General features: G+C 48.2%; 1 protein-coding gene across 1 annotated transcript; it reads left to right on the top strand.

Moving 5' to 3' along the window:
- Window positions 1-9,680: 9,680 nt before the first annotated feature.
- Window positions 9,681-19,218, top strand: Il21 (interleukin 21). Its single transcript, XM_015479008.2, has 5 exons — window positions 9,681-10,041; window positions 10,149-10,184; window positions 14,656-14,817; window positions 16,804-16,881; window positions 16,974-19,218. Exons 1-5 carry the CDS (start codon window positions 9,892-9,894, stop codon window positions 16,995-16,997), a joined length of 450 nt encoding a protein of 149 aa, XP_015334494.1. The 5' UTR covers window positions 9,681-9,891; the 3' UTR covers window positions 16,998-19,218.
- Window positions 19,219-20,555: the final 1,337 nt, after the last annotated feature.

Raw genomic sequence — 20,555 nt, 5'->3', positions numbered from 1 at the left:
TTCCTCCCTCCCTCCCTCCTTCCTTCCTTCCTTCCTTCCTTCCTTCCTTCCTTCCTTCCTTCCTTTTTGATTCTAGGGATTGAGCCCAAGAGTGCTCTACCACTGAGCTATATCCTCAACCCTTTTTACTTTTATTTTGAGACAGGGCTTTGTTAAATTGCCCAGGTTGGCCTTAAACTTGCGTCCTCGTGCCTCAGCCTCCTGGGCAGTTATGATTACAGGCATGTGCCACCGTGTCTGGCAAGGACTTTTTTTTTGTTGTGATTTTTTGGTGCCAGTGATTAGACCCAGGGGCACTTACCATTGAGCTACATCCCAGTTCTTTTTTTTTTTTTTAATTTTTTGAGACAGGTTCTCGCTAAGTTTCTTGGGTCCTCATTAAGTTGCTGAGGCTGGCTTTGAACTTGTGATCCTCCTGATTCAGCCTCCCAAGTTGGTAGGATTACAGTGTGTGCCACCACACCCAGCTTGACAGGGACTTTGGATTCTAATATCTTTTTCTTGAAACCCTCACTCAGTTCTGGCCCAGGAAGCCTCTACAATAATAAATTTGATTAACTATTTTTGTGTATCAACTATGAGCTCATAGGGAGTGTAAGCCTATCACAGCCTTCTCTTCCTGGGTCAGTCAGGACCCAGCAGGTAAGTGAAAAAGAGCAATACTCTATGCTGGATCCCACACAGAATGGGGCAAAGAGCTTCCTCCCTGGTGGAACCTTCTAGAATGCCTTGGGTCTGGTGTGTGGCACAGATGTTGGATGCCCGGCCCTGCTCCCTCTCAGGGCCAATAGTAACACCCAGAGAGCTTCAGACATGGAAGCTAACAAAGGCCAGAGAAGGCTTCCTAAAGACACCTCCTCCTTAGAGGTTCAGAAGGTGAGTGATTTTCCAAGGCATCTGCTCCCCCCGCTAAGCTGATGTTGCCTTCTTACAAAGCTCCCCGACTTCTGCAGAAAACCAAATATCATTTGCCTCTAAATCAGGAGAAGCCAATGATATTATTTGTTTTTCTGTAAAAGGATCAGGTCATTTAAAAAGACTCTCTCTGTCCTTAGAGTTCCATTCATTTACCTTCAGCAAACATAAAGTAGCAACCAGAAAGCTTCACCTGTAAAAGACTGCAATTAAAGTGTAATTTGGCTTCACAGTGTGGGGATTTGAGAAGAAACAAACTAGGGTGCAGGAAAACAAAGAAACGCAAAGGAAAGAGGAGAAGTCTGGTAAAGAGGAAGGAGGAACAGACCAGAGCGGCATAGAGCAGCACAGGAAGAGACCCAGGCAGGAGGCTGAGGCCGGCGTTCCCAGGGGGCGACAGGTGGCTGTCCTCGTTCACAGAGGGCACTGTCCACCTCCCTCAGCCACCTTCAGCCTTACCCTCCTGTGGTCAGGTCCACGTGTTGACCTGAACATCAGGGACATGCATCGCCCAGGGTGCAGAGCTCAGCACACGCGCAGCCCTAGGCTAGATCCCCAGCACCAAAAAGACCACTCTTTGAACACAGCAGCAGCATCAGGTCCAGGTCCTACGGGCTGGGTGGTGCACGCCACGGAGGGCAGAGGTGCAGTCCCTGTCCCCTCATGGCACTCCTGGGTGACGCGTATCCTGACTGTGGAAGTAGCAGGATGGCTTTTGACGAATACGCGACACGAGCTGTGGTGAGCAAGTAGGGTGTCCAGGGACGTCGCCGCCCCTCTGGGCATCTGCAGATGCATGGCCCGCGGGTTCCCTTTGTAAGCACGCTGCTGTCCTCTTCCTCGGTTCCCTTCTTTCTCTGTGCTGTGTCCCTGCAGAGAACTTTTAAATTCTGGATGACAGCTGGGGCAGAGGGGAGCGTCCTGCTGCCCTCCTTCCCGACAGGCTTCCGGCAGCAGGACAAAGACGCAGCTGGACCAGAGCCCAGGACTAAGCCACGTTCTGGCCTTTACGTGGTCAAGATAGTCGAGTTCCTGGTAGGCTTTGTCCATACCATTCAAGGACCAAGTTATTGCAGGAGTCTATTCATTTCTTTCTCTTTTATGAACATAAAATACTAGAAAATTACTACCAGGTCTTACACTGGGCCAGGTAGTTCCTCGGCAGAGTAGAGGCGAGAGGGGTGCTGGACTGGTCAGTTCATGAACACAAACCAGATACACAGTTTAGATTTTGGATATCACCAGAAACAATGTTGCAAAAATCAACTTCTCTCCTCACCACAAACCCTGCGTCAGGGAACACCTTGATTGGGGTCCAGTCCCTTCATGGGGTCTCTGCACAGTGGCTCTAACCCCTGACGTGGCAGTGGGGGCAGATCCCGTGAGGACAGCAGTGGTCGGACTCTGCAGGCAGCATCCCCATCACCTCAGTGGTCACTTGTCTTCTCTGGGCTTCGGTCTCCTAGATGAGGAGAGGAAAGAAAGATGACCACGGCACCCATGTCCATGCTGTGGCCTTTTGAGTGGTCGAAGTCTTTCCTCTGAAGGGGCTTCCTCGTCCCCTTGTAGGCAGCAGAAGGTCAGGCCTAATGATTTCTCAACTTAAAAGCTGACTTCAGAACAGCCCTGCAGCCCAGCACAAGTCTCAGAGGCTGCTTCCCTCTCCTGCACCTTGTTATGGGTCCCTGTGGTTTACGGAGCTACCGTGTACCCCGGACCTGGAAAATCCATGCTTCAAGAATTCAAGTTCAATGAAACGAAAAACCCCAAACTGCAAGAAAACAACAGACCTATACACCGTTTCAGGATTCCAGAGTGCCTTGTCCCTCAGAGTAGGGCACAAGTTTGGCTCTGTTGTGTGTAAAACTTACATATCACACCTAGTCTTTGTTCTGCAGCAATGGTGTTCAGGGCCCGGGAATCCTCTGCAGCACACGACGTTGTCTATAAACTGAGTGAACCGTCTTCAACCACATATGTATTATCATATTTCAAAAAACGTGCGTAGGGGCCGGGGTTGAAGCTCAGTGGTAGAACACAAGCCTAGTATGCACCAGGCACCAGCTTCAAGCCCCAGCACAGAAACAGAACAAAATAAAAATGTGTGTGGCTAGTTTTGAGACGAATTAAGTGTAATCATCTAAAATCTCTCCGGAATCCATCCTGACTCCTTGGCACTGGAATTCCTCACTCAAGAGCTGCAGCAACCAAACACTGCCATCTGTCTTTTTGGAAGTTAGATGGTTTTTATATTAAACTGGGGCCCACGACAGAAAACAGAAGGTTCTCATTTGTAATGGCATAAAAACTTGAAACCTCCATATGGCAAAAGATGCCATAGAAAGAGTAGTTGGATATGTTTCCCTGCCTTTAGTAGGAAAAGAGCCCTCGAGAGCCAGGAGAAACAGCTAAATATGGGATCAAAGAATAGGAAGGAGGCTCTTCACAGAAAAAGAAACCCTGATGGCAACACACCAGACCTAATGTCAGTCACAGGGAGACAAGCCCCTGACAGGGCACTGCTTTTTTTTTTTTTCCTCCTAATTTACTGGCCAACATTTAAAATATCGATGATGTATATATACGCATAGAAACACATCTCTAATGATGGTCGTTGCAGCATTGTTAGAGGTGAACAAAAATGGAGACGATCTACATGCTCACCAGTGGGTCCTGAATGGACAATTCATGGTCCAGCCACGCCACAGAACGCTAATGCAGACATCGACATGAGCTGGCCAGTGTGGGAGCACGCTGTGGACACCCGCCCTGACCAGGCTGAGAGCAAAGGGACAGTGACAGGCTTCAACAGGAAAGATCAAGACTTTATGTAAAGAACACGCATTGTCCATGTCTCCACCCTGATGTCCCTTTATCTCTACATGTCCCTGTCTCCACATATGATTCTGTTTCCATCAATCTCTGCCCATCTATTCCTTCGTTGTTTTATGCACCTAGGAAACCGTCTAGGATGACATACGGTAAACTCTCGGGAGTCCCCTAGGAAGCAAAAATTAAGGAAGAACAGGGATGAATTTTATATTCTGCCTTTTCACTTATTTGTACATTTTGAATTCTTTGTTTCTTGACACATCTAAACAGATGAGGAACAGCAGTTTCTCAAAGAGAATCCTCACTCCTGGAAACAGAACTCTGATCTTGAATGTGAGTGCCTTCTCCTGTGGACTCCCCCCCAGGAAGACCCTGCTGTGGCCTTTCGAGAAAGGCCAGGAGGGGCTCCACCCTTGGCTAGTGGGGGCTCAGTGGACTCCTTGCAGGAGGACTCACCCATCCCCGCTGCTGGGCTGCTGTCCTTCCATGACCACATGTTGGGTGTTTCAGGGCCAAGCCTGCCCCAACTTGCAGCTACCCTGGCCCCAGAGCAGGACCTCGAGGGACAGGCTGGAGTTAGAGAGAATAGCACTGGTAGAAACGGGAGGTGGGAGAGGCTGGCGGTGCAGTGGGCCTGGGTCGAGCAGTGTGGACCTTCCAGCTCTCTGTCTCCTGGTGGTCTGGTGTGAAGCACTCTGTCTCCAGCCTCCCTGGCCAGTGCCATAGGCTCCTAGCATGTTAGAATCAAGTCCAGAAGCTTCCTCAGAAAAGCCACTGTGGGGGGAGCAGGGGCAGTGAGCACCTGCCCCTCAGCACACTGACCTTCAGACCCCACCCTGCAGGGCCCAAGGGCCTCAGCCACAGAGCAAGGGAGTGCTGTGGCCCAAGGCTTGGGCTTTCCACTGACCACAATGATTGGAACTGACCCTTGGTTCTCCATAACTCATTGGCCTTCTTGGAGTTATCCTAAGAGGGAAGACCCTGGGACGGAAAGAAATAACCTGCTATGAGGATGTGCAGTCGTGATTCGGGATCTTTATGTCTGGAATCTCGGGAGGCATAGCCCTTGCTAAGTACATACATGGGCCATCAATACATCACCTGCACGTGTTCTAGAAAACGATGCAAGTCAGTGACATCAGCGGTGCATTGAGTTCAGGGGAGGGAGACAAGCTCCAGGAGTGTCTGGGTGGTCTCTCCAAGGCACCTCGGCGAATCCTTGGGACTCTTCTCCTTGGTTTTCCTCCCTCAAGCCAAACAGGTAAAATATTCCAGTGGCTACCTGAACATCCTTGGAAAGTGGAAAAATGACCTTGAATTATTCTAGTGAAACTTCTTCTTGGGAAAAAAATGGCCACCCACCCAAGGTTCAACAGCCCAGAGATGAGCCACTTGTCTGCCCATGGTTAGCACTCGAAGCTCAGCAGACCTCCTTCCCCAGAGGTCACCATGGAGAACAGGTAACCCTCCCCAGGGGCAGGCAGAGCAGACGAAAGCAGAAAGGTGAGTGGGACTTGGAGATGGAAGGAAGGCTGGCTGCAGGGCAGCTTCCCCGTGCAAGCCACCCCTTGCTGGACACCAGGCCTTTCCTGCCTCGCTCAGCCCTGCCCCTGGCTGGAAGCTCTCCTTCAGCTCCCTGGCCCTGCCGATGCCCTGACCAGGCATCTATAAGTACAGGCCATTAAAGGAAATTTTTGAGGGCTGGAGATGTGGCTCAGGGCCTTGGGTCCTAACCCCAGGACCAGGGGGAAAAAAAAATCTTGCAGCATGTCCGTGAATCCTTGGGAAAGAAGACTGAAGTTTCTTAAGCCCCCACAGCGATGGCCTTGCTGTCCTGGAAAGAGCACACCTGGCGAAACTCAGCCGCATGCAAGGTGCTCGTGACCGGGAGTGAAGGAAGAGCAATGTGTGGGCCTCTGGGGCGGCCTCCTTCGGCCCCTCAGCCTCTCCCATGCACCTTGAGGCCTGAGTTGAACTAATAAGGCCTGCAGTGACTCGGGCCTCTGGAGGCTGGAAAATAAAAATGGTGGTTGCTAGACAGCTGATGGAATTGAAGCTTTTTCTCTCCTTTCAAAAGGAAACACAAGATTCTGCACATGATTTTGGGAGGCTCATGGACCTCTGAACACATTTATGACCCTGGGGTCCACAGATGCCAAGATACTCCCCTGTGCCCCGTGCTGAGGGCAAAGGTTTTCACATAGCCTGGGCTTGGGTGGGCCACATGCAAAACTGAGAAAGTGCACTTTTCATTTTCTCTTCCTTCCCCATCCCCTTTTTCCCCTTCCTTAAAAATGAATCCTGTATCCTAGTCTCGCTTGTGACCTGGATATAAACAGTTGCTGATTGGGCTCAACTTGATACTTGCAGATGAAGCACAGTCAGTTCTGCTTCATTCTGACATGTGTGTTTGTGAAAATCACTGCACTGTACAAACTCACACAACAAAAACCACAGGCTCATGGGGAAAATGAGGTTAGGGCACGGCAATCAGAAACTTTATCAGTGACACTGAAAAAGAAGACAGGAACCTAACCGTTTGGACACGCTCAGTGGTTAAGAGCTGCACACACGCTGCTGTGTGTGCCTAGAGAAAGACCTGTCGTGGCTCACCGAGACGGGGATAGGAGGGCTGCAGTGGGTGAGCCATCGAGAGGCCGTTAAGGAGGCTTCTCTAGGATGGAAAACAGTGACAGCGATGTGGATGGGTGTGGCTTGTGACACTCAGAGCCTCCGTGGTGACCGGTGCACGTCTGAGGAGTGTGTGTAGCTTGTGTGTTCTCACTTGACTTGTTCAGCCACCTGAAGCTCTTTGCACCACCTGCACGTAAGAGAACACGACGTTCAAACTCATGCTCAATTTATGCTCAAACTATTCCTTGAGGCGTTTGTCCCATTAGGACGAACTCGCATTTGAAAAGCAGGTGCTATAGCAGACTGATGCATCCAGACCATCAACAGTAAACAGCCACTAGACACTGGTGAAATGGGGCTGGACGGACAGCAACAGGCTTGATATTTGTAAGCAGAGAACAGCCTTCCTAGCCTCGGTGACTCAGCTACATCTGTGCCTCCTGGTCCTGATGTAAGGTCCATCTCAACATGGTGACAAGTTCAAATGATAGGCAAAGTGGGCTAAGGGACCTTGAAACATGCTGCATCCTGACTGAGACACTCAGGGCTTCCTGGACAGCCCCATGCACCAGCCCTGGACAGTACCCATGCATCTGACCCCTGGATGGTCCCCACACATACCTAAATGGTCCCCACTAACCCTGACCCCTTGATGGTTCCCATGCACCTGAACCCTTGATGGTCCCCACGCACTCTAATCCCTTAAGAGTCCCCATGTACCTGGCCCTAGATAGTCCCACACACCCTGAACTCCAGTAGTCCCCCCACATCTGACTCCCAGTAGTCCCCAGGTGCCCTGACCCCTGGACAGTCCCCACACACCCTGACCCCCAGTGGTCCCCATGTGTCCCGACCCCTGGAGAGTCCTCATGTGCCTGACCCCTGGACAGTCCCCATGCACCCTCACCCCTGGACAGACCCATGTACCTGGCCCTAGATAGTCCCCACACACCCTGACCCCCAGTAGTTCCCATGTACCCTGACCCCTGGAAAGTCCCCATGCATTCTGACCCCCAGTGGTCCCCAGGTGCCCTGACCCCTGAAGCCCACAGCATGCTGCAGCCACACTAGTCTGGCTTCTCTCTCCTCTTCACCTGTCCTTGTCCCCTGGCCTGCGCCCTCCAGAGCCCCCACAGAACACTGCTGGCTGGCTCCTGTCTTCTCCAGGAGTAGCCCCATCCCACAAGTGTCGCCACAGACGGACCACCTCATGGTGCTGAGGGCCGGAGGTCCACGAGAAGCTCTGCAGGGCTGAGTCGGGATGGGCGGGCTGGCCCTGCAGAAACCTGGGGTCTGCCCCTGGCCCTGCGGCTCCCAGAGGCCACCGCCACCTGCTCCTGTTGTCACAGCTCCTCTAGACCTTGACCTTCCCTCCTTCCCTCCTTCCCTCCTCCCTCCCTCCCTCCTTCCCTCCCTCCCTCCTTCCCTCCTTCCTTCCCTCTTTCCTTCCTTCCCTCTTTCCTTCCTTCCTTCCCTCCTTCCTTCCTTCCTTCCCTCCTTCCTTCCTTCCCTCCTTCCTTCCTTCCCTCCTTCCTTCCTTCCTTCCTTCCTTCCTTCCTTCCGTGAGCACAGTGAGCACCTTGGCTCATGGGACAGCCCATGAAGCCCTCCCCATCTGGGAGTCTTGACTTAATCACAGCAGCATCCCTTTTGTCATGTAAAGTGACACATTCACTGGTACCCAGGGTTAGGACAAGGACATCTTGGTGGGAGGCAGTACTGCAGAAGTTCTGACCCTTGGGTCTTGGGTCAAAATTCTGGACTGGCCCTGGGATCCCTGGTACCTTAGTTGAGGGACTGGAGAGAGGCGGGGAGGTCCCAGGAGGTGGGCGTCTAGCACGGAGGGAGGCACTGGTGGAGAGTCTTGGTGGAGACGGTCGTCTGCGTGGGCAGATGAGGAAGGCGTGCACAGACATGGGGCCGTGCGGCGATCCCAAGTCTATATGGATTAGTGAGTTCTCCCAGAACCCCTACAGAGTGTGATGTTTATGAGAAGAACTTCCTGATCATGTTGGAAAAGTTTTCATCTACTGTAACACCAAACCTGTATATTCTAGATATTCTAGAATAAAAAAAAAATCCATAGTCAACCCCCAGAACCAATGAAGTACAAACTCCCATTTATCTTGGTTACATAACATTCTAGAATAAAGTATGGCTGCAAGTAAGTGTGTAACAACCTAGATGACCAATAGGTGGATAAATAACATCTATACCCAGGGTTAGTTTTAAGACCGACCTGATTGTGGAACAAGGCTTTCTTAGGCTAGAATATTATATTCAACTTTCTCAAATGGGTAGAGTCACAGGGACAAGAAAGGCAGAGGAGAGGGGATGGCGAACCTTTTCTGGAGGGGCAGCCTGTGCTGGCCTCCCCCTGGTCACAGACACAGTTAGGATTGTGTGCTCACACCCACAGGGGACAACATCTAACAGAAGTGGCAGACACTGCCCTCCAAGAAAGCACCATTTCTCAGCACTGCCAATGTCGCTGTTTAAACTATTGTTTGACTTGGATAAGACCGAGAATCAGCATCTGTCACTCAATTAACTGCTGCGTCATAGAGAAGAGAGAGACAATAGAAGAATTTGTGGGTGCCTTTTTTGTACCTTTCTATTTTATTTATTTATTTTTATGTGGTGCTGAGGATCACACCCAGGGCCTCACACATGCCAGGCGAGCGCTCTACCACTGAGCCACAACCCCGGCCCTGTGGTTGCTTATTTTAATGGTATAATGATATCTTGATCAGGGGGAATACATTTTCTATAGAATATTAGAATCACTCATGGTATTTATAAATCAGATTGCTAAATAAAATGTCAGAAGCCAACATTACTGTTGCTTAATGAAGAATTGGGAGCCAATTCTATTTTTAGCCCTTCAAACCTGATAAAAACCTAAAATATTCCGGCAAGTTAGGAAAACACCCCCTTTATTTAAAATTTCCTAAAAGGTAGTCTTCCCTCCTCCCCTTATGATGGAATACAGGGTGATTTCAGTCAAAGACATAGTCTACCTAAAAAAAAGTCCTGCCAGTAGGTACTCACTCCACTTTACTCATTATTGAAGTACCCTTATGACTGTTAGAGGGGACAGGTCAGATACCAGGGGTGCAGAGGAAAAGAGATCAAAGTGTTTTTGTTTACCTCTTTGAAGTATCACAGTACCTGCCATTTAGCACACACTCTCTTGGTTCAAGCTGAAAATTGGAATTCACCCATTTCTGTCTTTTTCCTGTGTAAGGTGCAGACGGGGCACATTTCGTTCACTCCAGCGATCCCTGCCCCCACGCACTATTACATGCACACGTATACCTAGCCAGTGGAAAAGAAAATCGAGTTACTCACATTCATCCATTCTAGAGAGATTTCCAGGCTCACTGGGAGGGCCTGGCCTCTCCCTGAGGGGGAATAAAAGGGCTCCCTGACAGCCCGTCCCCAGTCACACTCAAGTGAGCAGAAGGCTCCTGCCCTCCTGTTGCACCGAGGGGACCCCACCCTGGCCACATGGAGAGGATGCTTCTCTGTCTGATGGTCATCCTTCTGGGGACAGTGGCCCATAACTCAAGCTCCCAAGGGCAAGATCGTCGCCTCATGATTAGAATGCGTCACCTTATACACACAGTTGACCAGCTGAAAAAATATGTGAATAACTTGGTAAGAGCCCATGCACCCCGCAGCGTTGAATGGCATTTTGTAGGTAGTGTACAAGCAGGCTTTCAACTTACAAGTGTAAATTGGAATTGATTTCTTTTTCTCTCTAGGAGCCTGAACTTCTGCCAGCTCCACAAGATGTGAAGGTAAGACCTGTTGAATTTATTTCTGAAAATATATGTGATATGTTTTTAATCCAATAAGAAAGGCATTATAATGGTTATTTGGGAATACACTTAATTTCAATGTATCTGGGCTTTTAATAATTGGTAAAATACTTATTTCTATTTTGTTCAAATAGTCATGATTTACCAACAAACTGCTACATTATGTTTCTTATAAAACAAATGTCTATATTCAAGTATCTCTAAGAGTACTCTTAAGTAGTTTTGTAAGACAGAATGATAAAACTGGAAAAGAAAGCTTCTGTACAAGGAACACGTAGCTACATTTCAGGGCCCTTGGGCATGGAGATTCTTCAGTCTTCTCTGTAATCTCATTTAGGGAACACAGACACAATTCTTCCCAGAAGGAGAGGAATTCCCCTTTAAATAATAAACTAGAAATAAATAAGTAAAAAGATAGCAAGAATTAGATTACAGGGACCGTGTGAGGGACAGCGCTGCGGAAGCCCCAGCCCTCCCTTGAAGTATAATTCACACGTACCTTGGCCCTCGGTGGGGTCTTTTGAAAGGACCATTTTCAAAAACTTAGTCCATCTCTTCAGCCCTTCAAATCCGAGTCCCAGGGAGAAGCGGCCAGGCAGCTCGTTCAAGAGCAGTGTCTACTGGTCTGTTCCCGGTAACCTCTTCAGTGTGGTCTGCTGGCTTCTGACATTCATTGTCACCAACCTTTAATTGCATAAATTAGGATAACTGTGAAAGTGCTACCAGTAATTAGGACACTACAAAGGGGCAGATTTACTAGGAGGCATTGCAAAGAAAACAGTTATCGTAAATGACTGTGTAAAACTTTAGAAAGTGAATGAGTCACAACTATTGCTTTTCTCTAAAATTCACTCTCCAGCTCGGAACCTAGCTACTCTCATATTTACTAGGTCATTTTTTACTAAGTAGCATCTAAAACGAAAGTAGCATAATTAGGAATACTTCTTAATTCAAGGGTCTAAGTATCAATACATGCGTTTTTCAGCATCTTGTGCGCCTTGTTTGACTAGGATTCCTGTTCTTCCCAGAGTTTCCTAGCTGCACTCTTCAACTTGCAAAATAGGAAAATAGCCCATTTTCTAACTTAAACTCATCCAATGGGTAATTCCTTTATATGTTGTGTTAATGAATGATTTCTAAAGTTTAAATTTTTCATAGCCACTTTCATTTTTTAATCTTTCCATTATGATTATTAGTGCATATCCATTGTACACATTAGTGGATCAAGGTGATGTTTCCACACATGCACACGCGCCCACACCTCCTAGTCCCGCACCTGCCATTCCCTCCTTGTCCCTGCTCCACTGAAAGACATTTTTATCTTACATCTAAAAGAGCGGGTTTTGTCTCAGCAATACCAGAGCTGTCGATAATCTGGTCAAGCTCTGCTTTCTACGATACAGGGGAGTCGTGTGCACCTGAGATCTTTAAGTTCACTGGCTGAAAAGTTCAGGAAGGAAGAAGAGAGTTGAGGCCAAGTTTTTCAGGGCCAGCCCCAAAGCAGGGCCTGTAACAGAATTTAGAAATTTACTGAAAATAGGGCCGTAAAAGTGCATTTATGTAATAGTGCTCAGCAAGGATTTCTAACTGGCCCCTCCAGGTTTCTCTCCCCCCTCTCTCTCTCCTTCTTCCTTCAGTCGAATAACCAGGGGTCCTCCAGTAGTGGTGATTTTGCCCCCAAGGGACCTTTGACATTGTCCAGAGAAATTTGGGGTTGGCAGGACTGGGGCTGGCAGGGAGGGTGCCGCCGCCTCTGGTAGTTAGAGGACAGGACGCTGCTCAGTGGAGTGCATTGGACAGCTCTGACAGCCCAAAGTGGTCCAGGATGTCTGTGGTGCTGCTGTTGCAAACCCTGATACAAGCTCAGTTTGTGGGGGGGACAGAGGTGATCTTCCCAGGGAGCGAGGCTGCCTGCCACAAATGAGCATGGCTTTCTTGGCAAAAGAAGAAGAAGAAAAACAAAAAAAAACTAATAAGTCTAAAAGTAGGCTCTGAGGAGGCAAATGCTTCCAAATATTCAATTGCGAAACAAAGTGAGCTTTTTGCAAAAGCAGCTCCTGGCTGCTTCCCGGCCTGAGTGGGGTGGGTTCCACTCCTGCTTCTAACTCCCTTCATTCCCTCTAGTCTGCAAAACCAAGGTGGGACCAGGGAGCTCCTCACGCTTTCCAGTATTGATGGCCCAGGGAACAAAACCTTCCCCAGGACTTTGCTGTCACCCAGGCCCAGAGAAGGAGAGCAGCAGGGATGCCCCCAGAGGTGCTGTGCAGGGACTTGGGCTGGCCCAGGACTCCTGAGGCCAGGGCACCGGAGGCTGCCTGGATCTAGGTCCACCTCCCTGGCCTGCACACCTCTGGGCAGGTGGCAGGGCAGGTTCTCATTTCTTTTCCTTCCTGAGGCTGCTCTGGCGTGCTCCTGAGGTGAGACCCAGCGGTTAGTTGTCTAGACCGCACTTTGCCAGGGACAGCTCTGCTGCTTGCAGGACAGGACAACAAAGCGAACACAGTATCTGTCCACACAGGTGGACAGGGAGGGCTGGGAGACGCAGCCCCATCAGCACCAGCCTGGGCACCCATGTACCATCTTCTTCTAATGACAGGGGCTCTCAGAAAGCCTTTCTTAGGGTTAAAAGTTTTGACCATTGGTCTTGATCATTCCTGGTGATATTGTCACAGGGGCACTGGTCCCGTAGGACCCCTGTACTTCTTTGGAACCTAATTTGGTTTCAACATACAAATGAAAATGTTAACTCAGCAAAACAGGCCCCTGTGAGAAATGCTGGTTTCTCAGATCATCACGGATGAAGCAGTTAGTGTTTTCAGTTTCAGCTGGAAAATTTATCTCTTTAAATATGAATATTATTTTTTTCCAGTAAGTTAAGCCGGTTGTGGTCAAAAAGAAGAGAAAAGAAAAAAACTTCAACAAACATGAACATGTGGTTTTCAAGGAAAAAAAAGTGCTATAATTAACATTTATAAATAGTTTCTATTAAATAAGCATTTTGGCAAAATTGGAAAGGACACCACCTTGCCGGATGAAAGGCAACCCGGCCTGGTATAAGGAAACCAGATAAGCAGGTTCTCGGCTTGTGGCCACATATGCAAAGCGAAACTGGGGGTTTGTGACTTAGAGATGCGTGTTATTAATCAACATCCATGTGGGGTGCGCACATGGGCTGGAAAATGCAAAGCAGGCTCGGGCTGCTTCCAGCTGACTGCCCTGAGCTGATGCAGGGAATGTTGTCCTGCACTGCCCATGCCTTTTTCTGGAGGTTTCTGGATAGAAGGCTGTGGCTTCCATGTGCATTAGCAAGACCAAGATGTGGCACTTTGGGGGGAAACAGCATCGCATGCACGGGCTAAAGGAAAACAGGTAGCCTGGACAGAAGGGACCCAGGTACAGGCCCTTCCTAGGTCAGCATCCGTGTGCTTTGGGGAGTGGACTTAAGAGTTGCTCTCCCAAGGAGTTCCATTCCTCTTCTGGTTTGATTGTTAAGATTCTGGCTTCTTCTCTAGTCATTTGGCCAAGTTGAGTCCTTGTTCTATAGTGGGAGACACTACTTTTATCTCCTTCCTTCCTTCCTATGGTGCTAGTGATGGACCCTGGGCCTCTACTGCTAGGCAAGTGCTCCGCCACTGAGCTATGTCCTTAGCCCTATTCTGTCTTCTAAGGAATGGTCCTACTCCCATCGGTTGGGCAAATCTCAAATACTATTCTCGGCAGTGTGATTGGTTTGTTGGTTTGGAATCCTACCCTAACTTACCCGAGGATGTGAACAGGATTTTAGAAAAGCCATGCATAGCCTCGGGAAGGATAGGAATCTTCGAATATGTCCTCAGAGATAGGAACCCACTTCCCTTCCCAAATGTGGGCTTTCACTCAGCCACTCACCTGTGGGCTGCAAAATCAGTGCTAAGTGCATCTCCTATCAGCAAGACCTGGGGCCATCGCTGCACAGGGTGGAAAGCTGCTTACAGCCCACCACTGAGAGATGCTCTGTGGATCTCCCAGAGGGACAGCTGGCAAACCAGACTGCAGTGTAATGTACCAAAGCCACAGAGCAACTCGGAGCCTCATAATGGAGCAGCCGTGCTCTTAAACCAAACGAACGCTCCCTGGCCACCTGCCTCCCACCAGCCCTCCTACCAGCCAGACCTCAGTATGTACCTCAGTGTGGCACGAAGAATAAAGAGCCATGGAAAAGGGAGGCTCTCCTCTCCTGTCTCGGCAAGGCAGAAACTGTTCCTTCTTCCCAGCACAAGGGGAAATTTACACCCAGGCACCTCTGTCTTCTCTGGCCAACGATTCAGAGGTGGTGCACTCAGCCCTTCCTGCTCTGTTAAGATAAGTGTGACCCTACGCACACTGGTACAGGTGGAAGGAGAGGCCGGGAGAGTCACTCTCAGCATTGTGATGACTTCCCTAACGTCTGTGCAAATTGGTTCTCTTTCAGGGACGCTGTGAGCAGTCAGCTTTGCTGTGCTTTCAGAAGTTTGCTGGCCAACTCAAGCCAGCAGACCCAGGAGACAACGGAACGAGGATCAGTTTATTCATCAAAAACCTGAAGAGGAGAGTACCTTCTACAAATGCAAGCAGAGAACAGGAACTCATTCCAGTAAGACTGTCACTTGTCACCTATCCCATTTGTATTTGTTAACTACAATGCAATATGTCTGTTACATGGTGCACACACACACACACTCTCTCTCTCCCTCACAGCTGGAACCTCTAGGGCTCTAGTGACACCTTGTCACATGTGGTACATTTTGAGAAGTAGCTTGCTTCTTTCAAGACCTCAAAAGTGCCCAGAAACCCAGTTAGAATTTGCTGCTAGTCTCTAGTAGCTGGACTATGTTCATGTAGCTTCCTGAGGCGAGTCCTTAGGAAGAGCATCCAACTGTGACTTAGACACTAAGAAGCATTTTCCTCCTGTTATATATGGCCACATATAGCTTGTGCTCTTGTTCATGGGAGCTGAATCCTAGCTTTCTGACAAGAAAAGGGACAGCCTGCAGGAGATCAAGATTATCTTAAACTTTGCTCTTCTCTCTTAAAGAACATTTTCATCCTGAACAGTAGCAGAGTCAGTATTGAACTTAAAAAGGTGTACCCCATTGCTTGGCTGGGGAATTTCCACATCCCTGGTTTTTCAGATACCCAAGTCTTTTTGTGTATATCTTCTTATGCCAACTCATGGGCAATGGTAATACTCAAGAACATGAGTAACTAGCATTCATCTCAACCAGTGGAAACCACATAAAATAAGTTACTCTAAAATTTTGTTATTAAGTCCCCCTCCTCAAGAAATTCCCCACGTGCTTCAAGTGAAATCTTAATGACACTATCAAAATGATTCTTATTTCCTTTGACTGCTTGGCCAGGTTGCCATGTGAAAATAGCCCTTTAAAACTTTCCTCAGAATGAAAGGAGCTGGGCGTGGCTTTAAAACCCAACACTTCAGCACTGAACTTGGAACTATCCAGTTAAGCACCTTCATTTTACAGAGGAAGAGAGTGAGACCTACTCAAGAAGTTAAGAGACTCACCAGGTGCCACAAATAGTTGTCAGAATGACTTACTCATGTCTCTCAGCCAGATGTTGTCACTACATGAAACTGGCACCCAGGGGCTTAAATACCATGCTACACCTGGAAGAAGAATAGAATGTAAATCCAGAGCTAGGAAGGAAGGGAGGGAGGGAGGAGTGGGAGCAGGCAGGACTTACGTTCAATCTCCCAGCCATCAAATGCATGTTAAAACAAGGAAATCTTATTTTTTTTCCAATTAAATGAGAATTTGTTTATCATTATTTTCCCAATAATAAGAATACTGCAAGTGAAAAGACATGCAATTATTTTACAATGTATATCAAAAGCCTTGAAATTATTAGTCTTTAATTTAGTTATTCTACTTCTAGAAATTTATCAAATAAACTAAATAAGATATCTATGAAAAATGATTTACAGAGGTGGTTTTTGAAGTATTGCTTACCAAAGGGAAAAATTAGAAGCTACCTAGGTGTCCAAAAATGGTAATAATTTCATTCTTTGTTGGAATACAAAGTAACCATTATATTTAATACTTTTGAAGACTATGTAACACCTAGGAAATTCTTGTGATGTGTTAGGGGAAAAAAAGCAGATTATCAACCAGTGTAACATAAAAGCAAAGTAAAAACAAAAATCTTAAACAACACTGGGGGAGATATGCCAGACATTGCAGACTTTCCCAGGAACAGGATTATAAGTGATTTTTACCATTGTTACTTTCAGAACAATTCTATGTACTTTCCCAGATTTTTTATTTTTGTTTTGTTTTTGTACCAGGAATTGAACCCGGGGGAGCACTTAACTATTGAGCCACATCCCCAGCCGTTTTTAAAAAATATTTTATTTAGAGACAGGGTCTTGCTGAGTTGCTTATGACCTTGCTGAGTTGCTGAGGCTGGCTTTGAACCCATGATCCTCCTTCCTCAGCCTCCTGACCCACTGGGATTACAGGCATGTGCCATCAAGCCTGGCTGGAAAAATACATTTTAAATAATCACTTTATTCAGTAGGAAGGAGTTTTAAGGAAGAATGTTGCTTTTCCCTGATTTCTAGACATGCCCTTCATGTGACTCCTACGAGAAGAAACCACCTAGGGAATTTCTGGAAGGACTGAAGTCGCTTCTCCAAAAGGTATCTTCCTTAAATCACCCTGCGGCTGTCCTTGGTCTGCGTCTCACCAAGTGCTTCTCAGGTGGAGCACTCACGGCACACTCTCTCCACAGATGGTCCACCAGCATCTTCCCTAGACTCGAGGCAGAAGAAGGTTCCTGGAGACCCGACTTGGAGCTGGGCACTACATCACACACTCCAACAGCAGTCGGACTCACTTCTTGGTACTCTGAGAGCAGAAGTGCAGTCCATTGGTGTGGGAAAAGACCTCAGTAAGTGTGCAAAGCTAGGATCATTCCCCAAATTAGTACGCAGTACTTCAGGGCCAGGAGTCTGACTTCCCAGGTCATGGGTTTCTATGGCTTCTGCATTTTTACTTTATCTCACTGCCCAACTGTGACAGTCCTTGGCTGATGGAGAAGGCTAAAATTGTTAACCAAAACCAAAAATGCTCCTCAAAAATTTATTGATCTTCCGTTAACTTTAGTGTTAATTACCACAAGAATGGGTTCTGTCATGACCAGACCTTAAAAGTGCATGCCTTCATTCAAGCTGAACATAGAGAAGCATAGGATCAAAATGAAAAGTTGAAATCTGTATTCTTTTAAGGAAATGTAAACTGAATGTGTAAAAATGCATATCTGAAGAGTTTACGTTTTATTTCAAAGTGCCTAACAAATAAATATGTAACTTATTTATGTATCAGGGACAGATTTACCAGATGGGGACCGAAAAAATCTTGCTTTTTTATAGTTTTGTCAAAAATATTTAAATTCTATAGTTATGAATGTATTTATGAAATATACTTGGCCTTTGAGGTTTGCAAACATGTCAAGTGAGATCTGCAGAGGGACAGGCACTGGTGGCCTTCTGGGATGGAGGGTTGAGGCCGTCTCCTGGCTCTCAGATGGTGCGGTCATACTACAAGGGACCCAGTAACTCCAGAGGTCTCCTTCCTCCATCTTTGCTTTCTTCTTTTTAAAATGAAACTTATGTGATGAATATACTTCAGAACAGGTTTCTCATGTTAGAGACTCAGTGTTCGCTTTGGAGAAGACAAATTCAGTCACTGACACAAACTCAAAGCTAGGAGACAAAGTGGCCGGAGGCCTGTCTCAGGCTTCCCGGTAAACTTCCCAATCTTTTGGTCAAGAGTCGTAAAAACAAGATATCTGCTCCAACTGATCTTTCATATTGATTTCAGCAGAGTGTGTTTAAATAGCAAGTTAAAAACTCTAGAAAAATAAAATTTTCGCTAGACTGGTATAAGCTATTTGAGAATTTCTTATTGTTCAGTGGCTCTGAGCATGCGAGAGCAGGAGGTGGGAGTGCCTTACACTCTGAGAAGAAAACTTGTCCACTTGAAAGTGTTTTCCAGACAGATTCAGATTGGAAAGGTGCGTCCAGCATGGTTATTTACTGAAAGCTCCTTGAAGTGCTTTATCGTCAGAAATGAGTCACTTTTTTAAGCCTTTAGAATATGCTATCCGAGGGACTGTGGGAGCGTGGCCTGGGATGGCCACAGCAGCCTGCTGAGCCTCCGGGGTGCCACCCAGGCTGCTGGGCAGAGCCAAGAGCTGGCAGGGGCCAGGGATGCAGCCCCCCTGGAGCGCGGGAAAGACCCAGACTGTGTTTGGGCTTCAGGCTTTATACTTGCTGACTTCTTGACATTGTGATGTTCTATTTAATGTATTTATTTTGGTGTGTTTACTGTTAAAGATCTGTCCTAGCCCTTTGGGCCAGGCTCTTCACTCTAAAGGTGAGCAGGACTCTCGGGGGGCTGGCTGAGGACCTCGACCTTCAGGCTCAGCACAGCCCCAGCGCCAGGAGAGGCAGTGCTGCCCTCTGCAGTGCCACCTCCAGGAAGCCCGTCCAGAAGGGACGGAGGAGAACCTGGACACCACCGCTCACCTGGGGACAGTGACCCGGGACACCTGCATCCGTGGGCACTGATTGACTTGGAGGGTTTCCACTTCCTTGTGTACATCCAGGGTGCTGGACTCAGTCCCCAGGGGCTGCTCTCTTCTGCAGAGCTGTGGCCACGTGAGTCTCTCGAGTTCTGGGCGCTCCTGCAGGAGCAGGGACCAGTCTCGCAGCGCCACTCCAGCAGAGCCTGATGCTCCGGTGCTCAGCGTGATCCCAACACCATTTGTAGGAACAGAAAAAGGTCCTGAGAGGAAAGGCACAGAGGGGAAACTCTGCTGTAGGTCCTGGATTTCAAGGAAAATTAATCTGAATTTTGACTATTTTAGCTGAAACTGTCTTCTCTGGACTCTTGTATAAAATTGTAGCATTATTATTCTATATTATTGCTCTTCTGTATTTACATTTGCATCTGAGAATTTAGTTTTAATATAAACTATGTACTTTATAACTTAATGATTATTTATTATATATTTCATTTTAATTGTTTATGCTCCTGTCTTCTTATTTAAGATCTGATCATATTAAATACTATGCGGTCAGTACAACCGTCTGTTGTGATTCCCTGGAAACCTTAATGCAGTAGTCTTGGTGGAACAGAAAAGACAGCTCTTGGTTTCTGGAGCAGGTGACTTTACAAGTCCTTGGTGAAGACGAGCTTCTCTCCTTGCCTATGACCACTGACACACACTGTCCACCGCCTGTCCCAGCCTTCGGGGGTCTCAGCAGCCCTCCCACATGAACAGCGGGCCCCGGGGGAGCGAGAGCACACTCCTGGTGCCCACGGGCACCTGGCTCACACGCTCCTGTGCACGCCTTCCAGGGCTCCCAGTCCTGTTCTGCTTAGTGATGTCACATCCTGCTCACTGCCCCAGGTTCAGCCAGCACCAGGCACGCTCCTTCCCTTGAACCCAACATCTGCCACCATCCCGGGTGACTTTGGTGCCCGTGGGGCAGATTCCCACACTGTGGCTTCCTGGGACCTTGACCTTGATGCTGAGCACCTATGCTTTGCCCCGTCCCACAGTCCACCCAGGCTCTCTGAAATCTCCACACACATCTCCACCTCTGGAGCCCTCCACGCCCACATGACCGGACCCACCCCACCACTTCCTTCCTCTTCCAAGGCCTTCACTTTCCCAAGACTCCTGGCTCTGGTGGATGGGACGGCGTCCCGGCCTGCGGGACTCTGCTCCCTCCTCATTCACTTCACCACTCGGTCCCCAGCCCCCAGTCCCTCCTCCACTCTCTGCACTAGACTCCATTCAGGCTCTCAGCTTTTTTATTTTTTTTGGTACTGGGGATCACCTCTGAACTTCATCCCCAGCCCTGTCGGGGGTCTCCCTAGGTGGCTGAGTCTGGCCCTGAACTCCTGATCTTCCTGTTGTGCTGGGATTACAGGCAGGTGCCACCCCCTGGCTGCCACGGTCACAGTGACCTCCAGCTGTTTCTCACCTCTCCCTTCTCCTCTGACTACTTCCACATGCTGCCAGACTGAGCTTATAAGTTTAATGAGTCTATTATTTTTAAGTTTTATAAGTTTATAAAACTTATTCTGATCACAAGAATCCCTATTGGAAACCTTCTCCGAGCCAGGTGTAGCCATGCACCTGTAGACCCATCGACTTGGGAGGCTGAGGCAGAAGATCACTTGAGCCAGGAGCTGGAGGCCAGCCGGGGCAATGTGGTGAGAGGTTTGCCTCAAAGCACAAAACCTGTCCCTGCTGTCTTTCAAGCAAGGTCCAGGAAGGATCGGGGCCCCAAAACCCACC

The sequence above is a fragment of the Marmota marmota genome, unplaced genomic scaffold (assembly GCF_001458135.2).
Source record: "Marmota marmota marmota unplaced genomic scaffold, marMar, whole genome shotgun sequence".
Lineage (NCBI taxonomy): Eukaryota > Metazoa > Chordata > Mammalia > Rodentia > Sciuridae > Marmota > Marmota marmota.
Note: the sequence above shows the minus strand (reverse complement) of the source record. Positions and strands in the feature narration are given on the sequence as shown.

Bases quoted from the DNA above. Each gene is read 5' to 3' on its own strand.
- Il21 (XM_015479008.2), top strand. From the start codon at position 9,892: ATGGAGAGGATGCTTCTCTGTCTGATGGTCATCCTTCTGGGGACAGTG. The intron at 10,042-10,148 runs GTAAGAGCCCAT...TTTTCTCTCTAG, and splicing joins AAAAATATGTGAATAACTTG to GAGCCTGAACTTCTGCCAGC. The intron at 10,185-14,655 runs GTAAGACCTGTT...GTTCTCTTTCAG, and splicing joins CAGCTCCACAAGATGTGAAG to GGACGCTGTGAGCAGTCAGC.